The following is an 18514-nucleotide window of genomic DNA, read 5'->3' on the forward strand; positions in this document are numbered from 1 at the left end:
CCCCCCAACTCCCATCCCGAATATTCTCCATCCTGAGGGTGGCTGATTCCTGCAGGAGCAGAATTGATGGCCACAGAGAGTGGACCGTACTCGGACATGCACAGAGATGCACATACACACGCCCACACAAAGCCCCGTGCCTGCACACATCCACACACAGACACACCTATGCACAATCAGAGCCCTCCCTCAACAAATATGGCAGACACCGCACATACACACGCGGGCATTTGTAAACATAACCCAGGCACAGCCACAAACCACACCCCCCATAAATACACAGCTGGATGTCAGCCGCACCCCCTGGGGCGTCCAGGTACCTTCAGAGGCACAGATATGAGCATTCCTCTCACCCACGAAACTGAGAGGCCCTCACGTGCACCCTCGGGATAGAGACACCTACACCCACACACAACACGCACTGAACACGCACGCACACACCCTCAGATACATGTTGCCACATTCATACCCAGAGAGATGAGGATGCTTCCAAAAGTTGACACAAAAGGGAATTAAGAGATGTCCTTGGGGCAGGTGTTTGGTGCAATGCTTAAGATACCACCTGGGACACCGGCATCCCACATCACAGTGCCTGGGTTCGAGTCCCGGCTCTGCTCCCTAGTCCAGCTTCCTGTCATTGCACACCCTGGAAAGCAGCAGATGATGGCTCAAGTACTTGAGTCCCTGCCACTCCGGTGGGAGACCTGGATTGAATTCCCAGCTCCTGACTTTGGCCTTGCCGAGCCCTGGCTGTTTGAAGTCATTTGGGGAATGAGCCAGCAGATGCAAGATCTCTTGGTTTTCTGCCTTTCAAATACATGAAGATAATTTAAAAAAAAAAAAAAAAAAAACAAAAAAACCTATGTGCGTGCACACACACACACACACATTCATTTGAAGATACAGCAAGGCTTTCTGGAAGTTCGTGGACAACAGAATGACAAGATAAATTTATTTAGGTGGCCCCGAAATTTTGAAAGCCCACAGATACCCTCGTGTACTTGAGGGCGCCACCCAAATAATTCAGACACAGAGGCAGGGAGGCATGCGACCATGTGCCCTCACGAACACCCAGAAACAGGTGCACCACGTGCTTGCCGCGTGCAGGCCAGGCCAGCACGTGACAAACCTGGTGCAGGTGGGGTCCCGCACTCCTGGCCACAAACCCGAGGGTCCCCAAATCTCCCCTGGGCCCCCTGTGCGCGCGCACACACCCGCACACACTCGCGCGCGCGCGCGCTTCCGCAGCGCCCCCACCCCTCGCCAGCACCGCAGCCCTAGACCGCACTGCCCGGGGCACCCCCGTGGCTCCGGGGCCAGGCCAGGACGGGGCGCCTGCCCGAGGTCCGGGTCCGGGTCGTAGGGGCGGGGTGCACCTGGGCTCCGCCCCCGGGGCGGGGCCGACGCAGCGGCGCCGGCGCAAGCGGCCGCACCTGGCTCACCAGCCCCAGCGGCGGCGGTGGCGGCGGCATCGGCGGCGGGCCCGGCAGGGGCGCGAGCGCGGCGCGGCGCAGCCCAGCCCAGTCCGAGCGCGGAGCCGGCGCCCGCAGCCCCGGCGCCGCCATGGTGGAGGCGGCGCCCCCCGGGCCCGGGCCGCTGCGGAGGACCTTCCTGGTGCCCGAGATCAAGTCGCTGGACCAGTACGATTTCTCGCGGGCCAAGGCGGCGGCGAGCCTGGCGTGGGTGCTGCGGGCCGCGTTCGGGGGCGCAGGTACCGGGTCCGGGGGTGGGGGTGGGGGGCGCGGCGGGCCAGGCGCGGCAGGTGCGGGGGGCGGGGCGCCGGGCCTGGGAGGCCAGGGCCGTGGGAACAATGGCCCGGGCCGCCGGGGGTCTCCGGGCCCGGGCTCCTCCGCGCCGGGCCTCCGGGCTTCCTGCTCGGCCCCGGAGGTGGACTTTGCCCGCCCGGCTTCGGGAGCGCCGTTGGGGGTGGGGCCGGCGGCCCAGTTCCGTGCGGGGACTCGGGGGTCTGGATCCCCAGGTGAGCGGGGCGGGGTCTGCGGCCCGGGTGGGGTCTCCGGGCAAGGGCCTCGGTTGCTGCCTCCCACCCCCACCCCTAGTCACCCCCAGGGCCTTCCCCTGCACGCCCCCTCCCCCTTTGCACGCTCCCATCACGCGCCCGCGAGGACCCTTCCTCCTGGCCTCCGGTGCCTGGCCCCAGTCTCTTCCACGGCGCCGCACGCCCCCCGCCCCGACACACACACACACACACACACACACACGCACACGCGTCGTTCTGCCGCGCTGCGGGCGGCGGCCCGGGAGTCCCCATCTTTCGCCCCCGCGAGCCCGGCCGGCACTATGAGTATTTTGCTCCAATGGACCGAGGAGCAGGCGAGCCCAGGAGAAGGGACACGAATGCCCGGGGTGGGGGCCCCCATCCTCCGCCCTCTCCCCTAGCGCCGCAATTCTTGGGGGGGGGGGGGAAGGGATGCGTGGTGGGTCCCCAGCACGAGAGGCCGTGCCCTGCTGGGTCCCTGCTTCCACCGCCCCAGGCCAGAGCCTGGAAGCTGGGGCCTGGCCTTGGGGAAGACGGGTTAATTAAGGTCTGGGCCTTCCTGGGAGCCTGGGGGACGCCTTGCTCTCCCTCTGGTCCTGCCCCCTTGGCAGCAGCTGGGCACGGCCCATCCCCCTCTTGGTGGCCGCCCGATCAACCTGTTCTGGGTGTGGGTCTCGGAGACAGCTGTCCGTTTGGTGGTTCCGCCCTGGCCTGCCTTTTTCCTCTTGCTTTCTCCCGATGTCTCTGGTCCCTTCCACACTCTGCCATCGGCTTTGAGGAAGAAACTGGGTGGTGGTGGGGGTGCCCAGGACTGCCTGTGGCCCTGACATTGGATGTTAGGAGGCCACAGAAAGCTCCACTTTGGGTCAGAATTTCGAGTTCCAGTCCCAGGTTCCACGGGCACATGGCCGAACTATTACCCTCATTCTCTGAGCTTCTGTAATTGATCCATCTCACAAATATTTGTGGGTCTCCCCCCCACCAGGTCAGGAGACCCCAGCACCTTCCTTGCATGGTTGCTGGGAGGGGCTGCAGCAGGTACTGACCCCCAGTGTCTTCAAACTGCCAGCTGGCACAGGGTGCATGTTGGACAGACACTGGGGCAATTGATGGTGGCATCCGATTACTGTTCCATTCTACAGAAAGGAAAGTGAAGTCTCCCCAGGGGGTGTGGATGAGATCCTGATGCCCTGATTGACCAGTTCTGGTCTCACTGGCCCGGCATCCAACACTTACGACCCTGAGAGTTGAGTTCAGTCCGGCCCCCACCTGCCTGCCTTAAGCAGGGAGATGGCTCAAAGGAGCAGAACCCCTGCTAGATTGGCCAACTCCTGGACTCTCCATCTGTGACTATCAGGTGCCAGGTGCCGAGGATGTTGGGGGGCGGGGGCAGCTGCGGCCAGGGCTGGAGGGGGATGGGCATGAAACCGGATCATCCCTGCTTAGAGTGATAAGGTCTGTGATATGGAGGCGGCAGCAGCCGGGCCTGGGCCAGGAGGTCCCTGCATTTTGGGCAGGATGGAAGAGAAGGTTTGCGCTGTGGGGTAGGCGTTGGCAGGGGGAGGAGACCCTGTGTGCCGAGGCAAGGGGGCGTGGGCCCTCCGGGGAGCCTTCAGGAGGACATGCACGTGGAGGGAACAGGCTGGTGACGCTGGTGACATTCCAGGAGGCCGAGGGTGGGCGGGGATCTGAGGGCACTAGGCAGCCACAGATGATTCCTGGGGACTGACAAGATCAGACCTGTGCGGCCACCCAGCTGGGAGAAGGGGTGGATCCCGGGAGAAGGGGTGGATCCCGTGGCCCCCAGGCGCAGGTGTGAAGGGGCGGAGCAGGAATGCAGGCTGGTGGCTCAGAGATAAGGTGGGCTTATCAGAAGATAAGGTTTGTTTTTGAGAAAATGTGTTTCTTGGTATGCAAGTTTGGGAGAGACTTGCACATCAGTGTGAAGTGTGAGGGAACACCAGGTTTATTAGCTGTGGAATTGTGGGCAAGTGAGCTCTCTGGGTCTTGTTTTTCTCATCCGTGCAATGGGTATATGTGTTGCAAGGAGTCGATGAGCCAATGCATGGATCGTGGTATAAATAAGTGGGTACAGCTGTGCCGACCACGAGAGCAGCCCCTGGCCACGGGTGACCGCCGAGCACTTGAGACGTGGTGGGTCTTGATTGAGATGCACTGGGAACACAGAGTACGAGGGTACTTCAAAAAGTTCATGGAAAATGGCATTAAAAGATAAAAATTTGCTTTGGCGCAAAAACATTTCAAATCCGTGCATGGAAGGATCTTGCAAACTTTCATGGAAAGTTAAGACAAAACTCTGCACGATTTCAACTTTTTTATTTTGCACCCAAGTAAATTTATCTTTTTCAAGATTTATTTTTACTTATTTGAAAGGCTGGGTGACAGAGAGAGAACTTTTATCTGCTGGTTCACTCCCCAGATGGCTGCAATGGCAGGGGCTTAGCCGGGCCAAAGTCAGGAGCCAGGAGCTCCATCCGGGTCTCCCACAGGGGTGGCAAGGCCCCAGGCACTTGGGGCATCTTCCGCTGCTTTCTCAGGTGCATAGCAGGGAGCTGGATCGGAAACAGCAGCCAGGACTCGGGTGTGGCACAGTGTCACAAGCAGCCCCACAGCGACGGCCTGTGTCACGCCTCTCTGGGACAGCATTGCCACGTGGAAGGTGCTTGCGGCACATTCACGGTGCAGGCCCTGGCTTCCCAGCTGGCCACGATTTTGCTCCTTAGCAGAACATTGGCAGCGTCTGCAGACATTCTTGGCTGTCACTCCTGGAAGGAGTCTGCTACAGATCCCACGCCACACAGGACAAAGAACCATTCAGCCCACTGCCGGTGCCGCCATGGCGGGCAGCACAGGTGTAGAATGAGTGCTCCAGGGGCTGCCGCTGTGGCGCAGCGGGTGGGCCCGTGTCCCATATGGGCACTGTTACGAGTCCCAGTGCTTCACTTCCCATCTGGCTCCCTGCTGAGGCACCTGGGAAAGCATCAGAAAATGGCCCAAGTCCTTGGGCCCCTGCACCCAAGTGGGAAGCCTGGATGAAGCGCCTGGCTCCTGGTTTCATCCTGGCCCAGTCCTGGCCATTGTGGCCTTTTGGGGAGTGAACCAGCAGATGGAAGATAGTTCTCTCTCTCTCTCCTTCTTCGGAACTCTTTCAAATAAATAAATACAATTTTTTTAAAAAAATATTTTATTTGTTTACTTGAAAGTCAGAGTTACAGAGAGGCAGAGAGAGAGAGAGAGAGAGAGAGAGAGAGAGAGAGAGAGGGAGATCTTCCATCTGCTGGTTCTCTCCCCAGTTGGCCACAACAGCCGGAGCTGCACCTGATCCGGAGTCAGGAGCTTCTTCTAGGTCTCCCATGCAGGTGCAGGGGCCCAAGCACTTGGGCCACCTTCTACTGCTTTCCCAGGTCATAGCAGAGAGCTGGATCGGAAGTGGAACAGCAGAGACTTGTCCATATGGGATGCTGGCGCTGCAGTCAGTGGTTTTACCCGCTACACCACAGCGCCGGCCCCAATACAATCTTTAAAAAGAATTAGTGTTTGAGAAGCATCTGGGATCAATGGCTCCGGCTCAAGGCTCTGACAAGTCCTGTAGGGGAGACACTTGCTCGAGTTTGATGATGGGAGCAGGGAGTGCCCAGGATTGAGGAAAGATGGGGAAGGGGCTGGATTTGGGAGGCTGCAGCCTGAGACCACCTGATTGGCTGATTGGATTCAGGTTGAGGCCGTCAAGGAGGGATGGGATTAGGGTGGGGAACAGGTTTGGAGCAGCATGCTGAGGCTGGTGGGTGAGGAGGGCCTGGGCTGCAGCGAGAGGCCATCCTCAGATGGCCATGGGAGCCATGGTGGGGCGGGCATGTCTATTAATGCGGAGACCCCTGGGGGGAAAGGGTTCTGGAAGGAGGAGGTGCTGGACAGAGAGCCTGAGTGAGCTACCGGCCCACAGGTGAGCCTCATGGGGGCTGCCTGCCTTGGTGAGGCCTGGAACAATGAGGGCAGAGGCCAGGGCAGGCAGGAGGCCCGAGTAAGCTGGCTGGAAATCCCTTTGCCTGCTGGCTTTTTAAAAGATTTATTTGTATTTGAAAGGCAGCATTGGGGGTGGGGGGAGTGAGACAGAAACCGGAATCTGCTGGTTCACCCCCCCAAATGGCCTGGGAGGGGTGGCGCTGGGCCAGGCTGAGGCCCGGAGCTTCATCTCCCATGTGGGTGCCCAGACCCAAGAACTTGGGCCATCTTCAGCCACTTTCTCAGCCACATTAACAGGGAACTGGATCAGAAGTAGAGCAGCTGGCACATGAACTGTGCCCATCTGGGATGCCGGCGTTGCAAGCGGCAGCTCTACCCACTATGCCAGCCTCCTCCTTGCTTTTTTTTTTTTTTTTTTTTTTTTTAAGATTTACTTATTTGGGGGTTGGCACTGTGGCGTAGTAGGTTAAGCCTCTCCCTGAGGCACTGGAACCCCGAATAGGTGGCAGTTTGAGCCCCGGCTGCTCCACTTCTAATCCAGCTCCCTACTAATGCACCTGGGAAAGCAGTGGAGGATGATCCATGTGCTTGGGCCCCTGCACCCATCTGGGAGACCTGGAAGAAGCTCCTGGCTGTAGCTTTGGCCGAGCTCTGGCCATAGCAGCCATTTGGGGAGTGAACCAGCGGGTGGGAGACCTCTCTCTCTGTCTTTCCCTCTTTCTGTCTGTAACTGCCTCTCAAATAAAGAGCCCTAAAAAAATAAAAAGTCAAAAAATTATTTATTCATTTGAAAGGCACAGTGACAGAGAGAGAGAGACAGTCTCCCATCCTCTGGTTCTGTCCCCAAATGGCTGCAATGCGCAGGGCTGGGCCAGGCTGAAGCCAGGAGCCAGGAACTTCATCCCAGTCTCCCACATGGGTGCAGGGACCCAAGTACTCCAGCCATCTTCAGCTCCTTTCCAAGCTGCGTTAGCAGGGAGCTGGATCAGAAGCAGAGCAGCTGAGACTCGAACCCACACTCGCGTGGGATGCTGGCATCGCAGGCAGCTGCCTCACTGCTACACCACACCTATCCTTTCCAGGGGCTTCAGGGAGAGAGAAGGGCACCCAACACAGAGTGGGGCAGTAGGTGGGAAGGTCAAGTGTGGTTGTACGGGGTGGGGAAGGGGTCAGCACAGGAAGGAATGGAAAGCAAGGAGCTTGCATCCTCCCTGGCCAGGCGTCTCTGGAAAGCTGGCTTTGGGGAGGGATGACTGGGAGGGGTCTGGTCTGTGCCTCCCATTCTCATCACATCAGAAAGCTCGTGCACAAATGGAATTAAAGAACAAGTTTATTTGTGTACCCCAGATTTTAAATGCAGGCATAGTGTCTGTCTTTCTTTAAGATTTATTTATTTATTTGAAAGAGTTACACCAAGAAGGAGAGGCAGAGAGAGAGAGAGAGAGCACAAGCTGTCTTCCATCTGCTGGTTCACTCCCCAATTGGCCATAACAACCAGAGCTGTGCCAATCAGGAGCCAGGAGCTTCCTCCAGGTCTCCCACGTGGGTACAGGGGCCCAAGGCCTTGGGCCATCTTCTGCTGCTTTCCCAGGCCATAGCGGAGAGCTGAATCGGAAGTGGAGCAGCCGGGTCTTGAATGGGCGCCCACATGGGATGCCGGCACTGCAGGCAACAGCATTACCCACAAAGCCACAGTGCCAGCCCCATAGTGTTTTCCATATGCATTTTCTGTGAACTTTTTGAAGATCCCATACATGTGTATGGATTTCAACTTTTTTTTTTTTTAATTATTTACTTGAGAGAGACAGAGATCCTCCATCCACTGGTTCACACCCCAAATGGCCACAATGGCCAGGGCTTAGCCAGGCTGGAGCCAGGAGCTTCCTCCAGGTTTCTCAAAGGAGTGGCAGGGGCCCAAGCACGTGGGCCATCTTCCACTGCCTTCCCAGGCACGTTAGTGGGAAGCTGGATCGGAAGTGGAACAAGACTCAAACCAACGCTCCCGCATGGGATGCTGGTGCTGCAGGAGTCAGCTGAGCCGCAGTGCCGGTCCTGATGCTTTTTTGCACCCCAAATAAACTTACCTTCTCATTCCGTTTGTTCATGAGCTCTGTGAGGTGCATTCCTGTATGGTGAAGCCCAGGACCCGCTCCCCAGTCTTTCGCACACACAGAACTTGAATACATAGGGCCGGCGCTGCAACGCAGCTCAGTAGGCTAATCCTCCGCCTAGCGGCGCCGGCACACCGGGTTCTAGTCCCGGTCGGGGCGCCGGATTCTGTCCCGGTTGCCCCTCTTCCAGGCCAGCCCTCTGCTGTGGCCAGGGAGTACAGTGGAGGATGGCCCAAGTGCTTGGGCCCTGCACCCCATGGGAGACCAGGAAAAGCACCTGGCTCCTGTCATCGGATCAGCGCGGTGCAACGGCCGCAGCGCACCAGCCGCGGCGGCCATTGGAGGGTGAACCAATGGCAAAGGAAGACCTTTCTCTCTGTCTCTCTCTCTCACTGTACACTCTGCCTGTCAAAAAAAAAAAAAAAAAAAAAAGAACTTGAATACACAAAACTGGGCTGATCGGAATGAGAGGGAGAAGGGGGCACATCCTCCTTGGTGGCCTCCATCCCTTCCAGCTGTGGCTGTGCCCCACCCCTCCCCCACGGGGAACTGCAGGCCCTTTCCCACCCTCCTCCTCCTCCTCTTTTTTTTTTTTTTTTTTTTTTTTTAATTCTTATTTATTTGAAAGGCAGAGAGAGGGAGAATGAGAGACAGGGAGTCCCCCATCTGCTGGTTCATCCTACAAAATGACCGCAACAGCTGGAGCTGGGCCAGGCTGAAGCCAGGAGCCTGGAACTCCATCCCGGTCTCCCACGGGGGTGCGTGCAGGGACCTAAGCACTTGGGCCATCGCTGCTGCCTCCCAGGCTGTGCAGCGGCGGAGTCAGACTCAAACCCAAGCCCTCTGATGTGGGAGACCGGGCAGCATCCCGAATACCTGCTCTCCTGGTCTTATGGGAGTTCTCAGGGCTGCCTCTGGGACCGGCTTCCACCTCCCCACCTGCTGTCTCCCTGTGAGACCCTGCCAGGCCCCAAGCACCTCAGAACACACAGGGTCTGCATTCTGCTGGTCCCTCGCCCACCACCCCTGCGCTCCTCCGCCGCAGCCTCCAAGCAGAGCGAGAATTTGTTTAGGGTCTGGCTTTGCGTGCCAGGCCCAGCCTCCGAGAGCTGTGTGGTCTTGTGCTGGTCCCATTCCTTCTCTGTAAGAGGGCGTTGCCAGGGGTGTGCCCTGCCCGAAGTCTCCAAGCTCAGGAGGGCCCTGGTCACTGCTGCTCCCCGGGGCCTGCCAGGAGGCGCTGTGCTGCCCCCCAACTTCCGGTCCTGGTACCTGCAGGCTCCTCCCTGCCTGGCCACACCTCGCCTGCCCTGTGCTCCCTCCCGGCGCCTTCATGGGATGGGGTGTGTGTGTGTGTGTGTGTGGGTGGCGGCCCTGACCCCCGTGTCCCCCCACGCCCCTGCAGAGCACGTGCCCCCGGAGCTGTGGGAGCCCTTCTACACTGACCAGTACGCGCAGGAGCACGTGAAGCCCCCCGTGACGCGGCTGCTGCTCTCGGCCGAGCTCTACTGCCGGGCCTGGCGACAGGCGCTGCCGCAGCTCGAGACGCCCCCCAGCCCCTCGGCGCTGCTGGCCCTGCTGGCACGAAGGGGCACGGTGCCCGCGCTGCCGGAGCGCCCCGTGCGGGAGGCGGACCTGAGGCACCAGCCCATTCTCATGGTAGCTCCCACCCCTGCCCATCAGGCCCTGCCCAGCGGGCTTGGCCTCTGCCTGCAAGCCCCACCTACCAGACCTGGCCACTCCCCACCAAGCTCCTCCCAGCAGCAGCCTCTTCCCCTCAAGCCCACCCACCCGGCCTGGCTCCTCCCCACAGGTCCCTCCCACACCAGCCTTGGCCTTCCTCTCAAGCCCTGCCCAGCAGCCCTGACTCCTCCCTGCAAGCCCCACCCCCCAGCCCTCACTCCTCCCACCAATCCTGGCTCCTCCCTCAAGGTTCTCCTGCCTTGACTGGTCCTTTGTTCTGATGGGGGTCCTTTGGCCCTCATGACCCAGCACAACCTCTGGGCCATTACAGCCCATCTAAGACCCCCCTGTTCGGGTCCCTTACCCTACGACCCCACCCACTAACCCTGGCCCCACCCCCTCAGCCCCTCCCACCACGAGGGCTTTTACACCCCGCCCCTGGGTCTCACGCTATAGCCATTTTCCCACAGGGCGCCCACTTGGCCGTCATCGATGCCCTCATGGTGGCCTTTGCCTTTGAGTGGACAAAGACGCTGCCAGGGCCCTTGGCAGTGACCAGCTTGGAGCACAAGCTGCTTTTCTGGGTGGACACGGTAGGTAGGGCATGAGGCTGGGGTGCGGGGCCCGGAATGGCCCTGGGACCAGTGCGCTGACCTCTTCCCCTACCCGTCCCCCAAGACCGTGCGGCGGCTACAGGAGAAGACAGAGCAGGAGGCGGCACAGCGGGCATCGCCCGCACCCCCCGCGGACGGTGCGGCCCCGGCGCAGCCCTCGGTGAGGCCCGGGCGTGCGGAGGGACCACAGGGTGGGCGCGGGGCCTGCCGGGCGGTGGGAGCTGGCTGGGCCTTGCGGCGTTCCTGACGTGGTGGGGGGCTGGAGGTGACTCGCCCCTCTCTCTCTCTCTGTCTCTCTCTGGCTCTGCCCTCTGCCCCGCGCCGGCCCCTGCTCCTCTCCTCTCTGCCTGTCTGGCATCAGTGCCCCACGCGCTGGTACTGGAAGCTGGTTCCTGTAAGTGGGGCTCCCTGTCTGCCCCGTCTGCCTGTCCTGCTCGTGACTCTGTCTGTCCCTGTGTGTCTGTGTTCTGCCTGCCTGTCTGCTCCCTCTCCTGCCTCCCCCCAGCTGTGAGCAAAGGAGGTGGGACCCCCCCACCCCAGGAGACCCCCACTGTGAGGCCCAGAGGGTCCATGGAGTAGATAACCCTCCCCAACACACACTCTGTTAACTAAGATACTGGGGTTCCCCAAGCCTATCTCCTTCAGCCAAAGTGGGGAGCCCCCCAGCATGGCTGAAGGTGCCAGCTCCCGCCCATCTGTGAGACACAAAGATGGCACCCCCCCAGCGGGACACCCCAACAGCCAAGGGGATTCCCCCTTGGGAAGCTGTAACCTCATCCCCACAACGAGCTGTGTGGCCATGCATAGAGTCTAAACCTCTCTGTGCTCCCCGTCAACCGCAGAGGAAAGTGGGGGAGATAGGGGGCTGGATGAGACCCCACCTTTGCTCACCTCTTCCCATCCCCCCCACCCCACCCTGGGGCCTGGGTTGGGGGGCTCCTCTCCTGCCTACCTGCTTCCTCCAGCCAAGCTGGGGGGCCTGGGTCTTCTGTGGGCGGAGAACCCCCTGCATGGGAGGCTGCTCTGTTGGGTCCCTCACAGCCAGGAGGAGCTGGGGTGCCCCTAGCACCGGCCAGAGCATGGTCAGGGGGCTGCACGGCCAGGGCTCAGGACTCCCCGCTTCCCCAGCGCGGGCGTGGGTGCCCAGCAGGTCAGCGTGCCTCCCGCCCTGCTGACGGCCGCTCCTCTTCCCCCAGCACGCAATTGCCTTCTGTTTGAAGGAGTCGGGGAACAAACCCCCCATGGTAACGTATCCCCTGCCCCCGCTGCTGGCCTGGCTGCTCGCAGACACCTCTGCCTCTGCCTCTCGCTGCTGTCCCCTCCTTGCTCCAGGCTGGCCCCCCCCACTCTGGCTCTGGGACCCCTGGCTTCCCACCCCCTCATGGTGGAAACCCCAGGCCTCCCCGCCCCCGCCCCCAGCCTGCATGACTGCTGACCTGCACGGCCGGCCTGACTGCTCACTTGACCTGGCTCCTGCCCTGCAGATCCGGTACCGCAAGGACCGTGCCATGGCCCGCCGTGCCCCCTGCTTCCCCACCGTCACCAGCCTCCAGGACCTGGCCAGTGGGGCTGCGCTGGCTGCCACAATCCACTGCTACTGTCCCCAGCTGTTACGACTTGAGGGTGAGTGGGACATCGTCCTCCTGGGAAGCTGGGACTCCTCAGTGTCCGTCCCTAGGCACCTGTTCCCAGGTCCCCAGGTCAGCGTGACTCCTAGGATGCAAGTGGCTATGAGTGTAGCTACTGGAGTCAGCAGGATGTCCCCTGATGAGCTGTGTGACCTTGCATGAGGGTCTAAACCTCTCTGTGCTCCGTACTGAGGGCAGGCTGTGTGCCGGTCCCCGTTGTAGCTGGGAAGGATCCTGGGAAAAGCAAGAAATGGGGTTTTTTTTTTGAGGGGAGAGGGTGTTAGGCCTTCCAGAGGGTGATGGGGGATCAGGAGAAGCTTTTTGAGTTTGGGGGGTGGCGAGCTGGTGTTCCAGGGTTAAGGAACCATTGTAGGCTGCACCTCTTGGAAGGGCTCCGGGCACTGCCCGGCCCACAAGGGGCATCTCCCCTGGGTGGCGTCCCTCGGGGTCCCTGTAGCGTCAGGAGCCCCAGGCATCCTGTCCCCGCAGAGGTGTGCCTCAAGGACCCCATGTCGGTGGCCGACAGCCTGTACAACCTCCAGCTGGTGCAGGACTTCTGTGCCTCCCGCCTCCCTCGGGGCTGCCCCCTGGCCCTCGAGGACCTGCTGTACGTACCTCCGCCTCTCAAGGTAAGGCCGGCTCCGGCCTCGTGGGCCCCAGGGGCGCCCAGGGTGTGTCCTGCCGGCTGACGCCCCCACCCCCGCCCCCACCCAGGTCAACCTGGTGGTGCTGCTGGCTGAGATGTTCATGTGCTTTGAGGTGCTCAAGCCTGACTTCGTGCAGGCCAAGGACCTGCCCGATGGCCACGGTGAGCCCCGGGGTCTGGGGTGGGGGTGGGGGTGGGGGTGGGGAGCCACAGCCTGCCTGACTTGCTCCCCCCCACTATGCTGCAGCTGCCTCCCCCCGGGGCACCGAGGCCTCCCCCCCTCAGAACACCAGTGGTGGCAGGTACAGTCTCCCTGTGGGCACTGGGGTGGGGGCTTGGGGGCACCCTCGTCTCCATCCCCCTGCGGGGGGGCGAGGGAGGAAATAGGGGGGTCCCTTCCTCCCAAGGCTGAAGTAAGTTTCTGGCAGTTCTCCCGTCTTCAACTTCCGCCACCCGCTCCTGTCACCCGGTGGCCCCCAGTCTCCACTCCGAGGATCCACAGGTGAGGGGGGGTGGCGGCTTCCGTCCCTGGGGACCCCCGCCCAAAAGAATGCCCCAGCTGACTTCACATTGTCTCCTTGGGATGCCCAGGGTGACTCTCCCCAGTGACTTCTTGGGGACACTGTATAGCGTAGCACCCATTTCTGGCATCTTCCTGCCAATTGGGCCCCCATAATCAGCCCATCAGTGACTTGCCTAGTGACTTGGGAGAGGTCAGCCCTATGGTAACCACTCCCTCTCTCCCCCTGCCCCCACCGCAGGCTCCCTGAAGTCCTCCCCGTCCATGTCCCACATGGAGGCCCTCGGCAAAGCCTGGAACCGCCAGCTCAGGTGAGCCCATCCTAAGCCCCCACCCCTACCCCATCCCCAGACAGTGGAGCCAGCCGGGGCCGGGAGGGCTGAGGCCGCCCTAGGGGCTGACCCCCCTCCCTCCGGCTGCCCAGCCGTCCCCTCTCCCAGGCCGTGTCATTCAGCACCCCCTTTGGCCTGGACAGCGACGTGGATGTCGTCATGGGAGACCCCGTGCTACTGCGCTCCGTCAGCTCAGACAGTCTGGGGCCCCCTCGTCCTGCGCCGGCCCGGACCCCTGGCCAGTCGACCCCAGAGCCCGGCGACCTGCCCACCATCGAGGAAGCCCTGCAGATCATCCACAGTGCCGAGCCCCGGCTGCTCCCGGATGGGGCTGCTGACGGCAGCTTCTACCTGCACTCCCCCGAGGGTCCAGCCAAGCCCCCGCTGTCCTCCTCGTACCCGCCCGACGGGCCCACCAAACCTCCCATCTACGTGCCCCACCCCGAGACGCCCTCGAAACCATCCCCTTGCCTGGCAGGGGAGGTCTCGAAACCGCCAGCCCCATCTGAGGGGTCGCCGAAGGCAGCAGCCTCGTCCCCGGCGGCCACCAACTCCGAAGTGAAGATGACCAGCTTTGCCGAACGCAAGAAACAGCTGGTGAAGGCCGAGGCGGAGGCTGGAGCGGGGTCCCCCACGCCCGCTCCCGCCGCGCCCGAGGCCCTGAGCTCTGAGATGAGTGAGCTCGGAGCCCGGCTGGAGGAGAAGCGCCGGGCCATTGAGGCCCAGAAGCGCCGGATCGAGGCCATCTTCGCCAAGCACCGCCAGCGACTCGGAAAAAGCGCCTTCTTGCAGGTGCAGCCTCGGGAGGCTGCAGGGGAGGCGGAGGCGGAGGCGGAGGCGGAGGCAGAGGCAGAGCCGAGCTCAGCCCCTGGTGGCGAGCGGCCAGCAGGCGAGGGCCAGGGTGAGCCGTCCTCGCGGCCCAAGTCAGTGACCTTCTCGCCGGAGCTGGGCCCGGTGCCCCCCGAGGGGCTGGGGGACTACAACCGAGCGGTGAGCAAGCTGAGCGCCGCACTGAGCTCGCTGCAGCGGGACATGCAGAGGCTCACAGACCAGCAACAGCGGCTCCTGGCCCCGCCCGAGGCCCCCGTGCCTGCCCCGGCACCTGCTGCCTGGGTCATCCCTGGCCCCACCACGGGGCCCAAAGCTGCATCCCCCAGCCCTGCCCGGCGAGCCCCGGCTGCCCGGCGCAGCCCCGGGCCAGGCCCCAGCCCAGCGCCCCGCAGCCCGAAGCACACCCGGCCGGCTGAGCTGCGGCTCGCGCCCCTGACCAGGGTGCTCACACCGCCGCACGACGTCGACAGCCTCCCCCACCTGCGCAAGTTCTCGCCGAGCCAGGTGCCCGTGCAGACGCGCTCCTCCATCCTCCTGGCCGAGGGGTCGCCTCCCGAGGGGCCTGCGGCCCGGCCTGGCCTCATCGAGATCCCCCTGGGCAGCCTGGGAGAGCCCGCCGCCGAGGAGGAGGGAGACGGGAGTCCCCCTGGAGCTGAGGACTCCTTAGAAGAAGAGGCGTCCTCCGAGGGCGAGCCCCGGGCAGGGCTCGGATTTTTCTATAAGGTGAGCGTCACCTAAGCCAGAGTGGGAGGGGACAGGTGGGCAGATGGAAGGACAGGAGGCAGCTCAGTGGTGGATGGGTGAACAAACGGTGGATGGGTGGGTGGATGGGTAGCCAGCTGTGGGGACCGACAGTGGTAGGTGGCCAGATAGATGGGATGGATGGTGGACAGACAGAAACATAGTAGATAGGTAGACAGACAGGAGGTGGGGGCAGGCAAACACGGCATCTTCTCCCCCACTCTCCTTCCCCCAGCAAGGCCAGTTCCCCATCCTGACCCTGACCCACTGGGGTCTGGCTGTACTCCCTCCTCTTGGCACCCTCAGCTTGGGCCACCATCATCTCTCAGCCCCAGCTGGCGCCTGTTGCCTTCTCTCCACTCCCTGGCCACTGTGCACCATTCCCCCTAGCCCTGTCGCGGCCACCCCAGCTCAGGGCTGTGCAGAGAGCAGGTGCCCACTCGGTGCCTTCAGGGCAGTGAGGACGACGAAAGGACAGGTGGAAGTGCCGGCAGCCTGGGGCGGGCGGGAGGTCGGGGAGGGGTGGCCAGCTGCACTGGGTGTGTGCCCCAGGATGAAGACAAGCCCGAGGACGAGATGGCCCAGAAGCGGGCCAGCCTGCTGGAGCGGCAGCAGCGGCGGGCCGAGGAGGCCAAGCGGCGCAAGCAGTGGCAGGAGGCGGAGAAGGAGCAGCGGAGGGAGGAGGCTGCCAGGTGAGGTGGCCCCGAGGCCGGCCCTTGTCCCGCCACCCCACGCCTTCCTCTGACTGCCCCCTCCCCTCTGTCTGCAGGCTGGCCCAGGAGGAGGCTCCTAGCCCAGCCCCTGCTGCCCCTGCACCTGCTGCGGCCCCAGCAGTAGCAGCAACCCCGGCCCCCGCCGCCCGGGCTCCTGCCGAAGAGGAGGTGGGTCCCCGGCGGGGGGACTTCACACGGCTCGAGTACGAACGCCGGGCCCAGCTGAAGCTGATGGACGACCTGGACAAGGTGCTGCGGCCCCGGGCTGCGGGGAGCGGGGGCCCGGGCCGGGGCGGGCGGAGGGCCCCCCGGCCACGCTCCGGTTGCTGTGATGACTCGGCTCTGGCGAGAAGCCCGGCCCGCGGCCTGCTGGGTGAGGAGCCTGTGGGGGTGGGGCCTGCTGGGGAGGGGATGCCATAGGGATGTGGGGGCCTACCGTGAGTGGGGTAGAGGGGTCACACCCCTGTGGCCAGATGGCTGAGGCAGGCTTGGGGGTGTCAGGGGGTGAGATGCTGCCTGTGGGGGCTGGCCCAGTGCTGCTGGCTGAAGCCCCCTCCTCCAGGGCTGGGGGCAGAGCAATCGCTAGTTAGGGTGCCTGTATGCCACATCAGGGGGCTGGGCTTGGTTCCTGGCTCCAGCTCCCGACTCTGGCTTCCTGCTAGTGCACACAGGCCGTGGTGATGGCTCAAATACTGGGGTTCCCGCCACCCATGTGGGGGACCAGGGCTGAGTTCCCAGCCTGGCCCCAGCTGTTGTGGGCAGCTGGGAACACTCTCCCCCTTCCCCATAGCAGCTATGTAGGTCAGGCTCTCATGGGCTGTGGAGGAGGGAGGGGACCTGGGCAGGTTCCAGCTACAGCCTGCTTGCTAGGCCAGGGCCCCTCGGGGTACTTGTGGCAGTGAGAGGGCTTCAGGGGTCTGATTCCTCCTGTTCTCAGGTTCGCGGCTCAGCAAAGTCTACTCCCAGTCCACCCTGTCCCTGTCCACCGTGGCCAACGAGGCCTCCAACAACCTTGGTGTGAAGAGGCCATCTCGGTGAGTTCCAGGGCCTGTGAGGGGGTGTGCATCTGTAGGAACCTCGGGTAGGGTACAGCTCCTGTGAGCAGCCAGGCCACTGTGCAAGCTTGTGTTTAGCCTGGTGGTCAGGACCCCCAGCCCCACGTTGGGAGTGTCTGGCGCCTGACTCCAGCTTCCTGCTAATGCGCTGTGGGCACTTGAGGAATGAGCCAGCAAAAAGGGGCTCTGTCTCTCAAAAGAAAAGCTTATTTTGGTACAAAAAAAACCCATGTAGTTTCTTTCATAATACATTTTCCATGAATTTCTTGAAGTACTCATGCATGGGCCCCTGACAGGGAGGGGCGTGTGTGCACGAGTGGACCTGAGTGTCCAGGTTAGGGGATGAGAGGATGCGGCGACTCTGGGGAGCGCCTGTGCCGCAGTGAGCCGGGCGGGTCCCTCTGCCTGCTGGCGGCTTCCCCACGCCGACCCCAGCTCCATCCCACGCCTTCCACACGCAGGGCCCCGTCGCCGTCCGGCCTCATGTCCCCGAGCCGTCTGCCCGGCAGCCGGGATCGGGACTGGGAGAACGGCAGCAACGCATCCTCGCCCGCCTCGGTGCCCGAGTACACAGGTAAGCGGGGCCGGGGGACGCACGCACGCACGCACGCACAGCGCCCTCGCCTGGCGCCGCCCACCCTCGCTGACCGCCCCGACCCCTAGGTCCTCGGCTGTACAAGGAGCCTAGCGCCAAGTCCAACAAGTTTATCATCCACAACGCCCTGTCGCATTGCTGCCTGGCGGGGAAGGTGAACGAACCGCAGAAAAACCGCATTCTCGAGGTGAGCCCGCGGTGGTGGGGGTGGAGGGGGAGGGCAGGCCCCGCCCCCGCCCCGCTGACCCCGGCTCCGCATCGCCCAGGAAATTGAAAAGAGCAAAGCCAACCACTTCCTCATCCTCTTCCGCGACTCGAGCTGCCAGTTCCGAGCCCTGTACACGCTGTCGGGGGAGACGGAGGAGCTGTCGCGGCTGGCGGGCTACGGCCCCCGCACCGTCACGCCCGCCATGGTCGAGGGCATCTACAAGTACAACTCGGACCGCAAGCGCTTCACCCAGATCCCCGCCAAGACCATGTCCATGAGCGTGGATGCCTTCACCATCCAGGGCCACCTCTGGCAGAGCAAGAAGCCCACCACGCCCAAGAAGGGCGGTGGCACCCCCAAGTAGCCCCGCCCTCCCGGAGGACAGTCCGGCTGTTCCTGGGTCCTGTCTGTCCCCGGCCTTGTCCGGGTGGGGCTGGAGCCCCCACCCCCTAACTCTGAGTCTGGTCCTGCTGTGGGGGCTGAGCTGGGAGGTTCAGGGACTCAGGGCTCAGCTCGGTCCCCTTGTCTGTCCCCCCCTTCTTGAATAAAATAATTTAAAGAGAAGCAGAGTATCCACCCCTTCCTGGGGCTCCCATCTCCCTCACCCCAGCCCTGTCTCTTCTGCCCCCTCCAGGGCCCCAGCGTGGCCTCTGCCAAGGTCTGCGGCCCTCCTGCCGGCCACCCCCACCCCCAGTTTAATCTTCCTCCTACTGTGGCTGCTGTCGGAGGCCCTGCCTGCCATTTGGGCCCCGGCCAACTTCTAACTTGGCCCGTCTCCCCCGCCAGCCAGTCCTGATTTCCAGGTTCAATTACTGCCCCTGAGCCAGGGCTGTTTCTCTCCCGAGTCCTGCAGCTGAGAA

The 18514-nt window shown here is 62.6% G+C and overlaps 1 protein-coding gene across 7 annotated transcripts; it reads left to right on the forward strand.

The window, feature by feature from the left end:
- The first annotated feature begins 1394 nt into the window (after nucleotides 1–1394).
- CAMSAP3 (calmodulin regulated spectrin associated protein family member 3) lies at nucleotides 1395–18215 on the forward strand. 7 transcript variants are annotated; one of them, XM_070067515.2, is made up of 19 exons: nucleotides 1395–1711; nucleotides 9494–9747; nucleotides 10242–10364; nucleotides 10450–10545; nucleotides 10747–10779; nucleotides 11582–11629; nucleotides 11870–12008; nucleotides 12503–12642; nucleotides 12728–12821; nucleotides 12907–12961; nucleotides 13088–13161; nucleotides 13421–13490; nucleotides 13655–15065; nucleotides 15636–15775; nucleotides 15853–16169; nucleotides 16734–16830; nucleotides 17313–17425; nucleotides 17515–17633; nucleotides 17713–18215. In XM_070067515.2, the coding sequence occupies exons 1-19, from the start codon at nucleotides 1564–1566 to the stop codon at nucleotides 18016–18018; spliced, it is 3777 nt and encodes a 1258-aa protein (XP_069923616.2). In that variant the 5' UTR covers nucleotides 1395–1563; the 3' UTR covers nucleotides 18019–18215. The 7 variants fall into 7 exon arrangements, with proteins under 7 accessions (XP_069923616.2, XP_089172376.1, XP_069923613.2 ...); XM_070067512.2 differs by having other exon boundaries at nucleotides 1397–1711; nucleotides 13604–15065; XM_089316250.1 differs by lacking the exon at nucleotides 11582–11629 and having other exon boundaries at nucleotides 1396–1711.
- Nucleotides 18216–18514: the final 299 nt, after the last annotated feature.

The sequence above is a fragment of the Oryctolagus cuniculus genome, chromosome 16 (genome assembly GCF_051225735.1).
Source record: "Oryctolagus cuniculus isolate XC-2025 breed Fujian yellow rabbit chromosome 16, ASM5122573v1, whole genome shotgun sequence".
Taxonomy (NCBI): domain Eukaryota; kingdom Metazoa; phylum Chordata; class Mammalia; order Lagomorpha; family Leporidae; genus Oryctolagus; species Oryctolagus cuniculus.

Excerpts from the sequence above, each read along its gene's own strand:
- CAMSAP3 (XM_070067512.2), top strand. The coding sequence starts at position 1,564 with ATGGTGGAGGCGGCGCCCCCCGGGCCCGGGCCGCTGCGGAGGACCTTC. Across the intron at positions 12,643-12,727 it reads ACGTACCTCCGCCTCTCAAG|GTCAACCTGGTGGTGCTGCT; the intron begins GTAAGGCCGGCT and ends GCCCCCACCCAG. Across the intron at positions 16,170-16,733 it reads CCCGGCCCGCGGCCTGCTGG|GTTCGCGGCTCAGCAAAGTC; the intron begins GTGAGGAGCCTG and ends TCCTGTTCTCAG.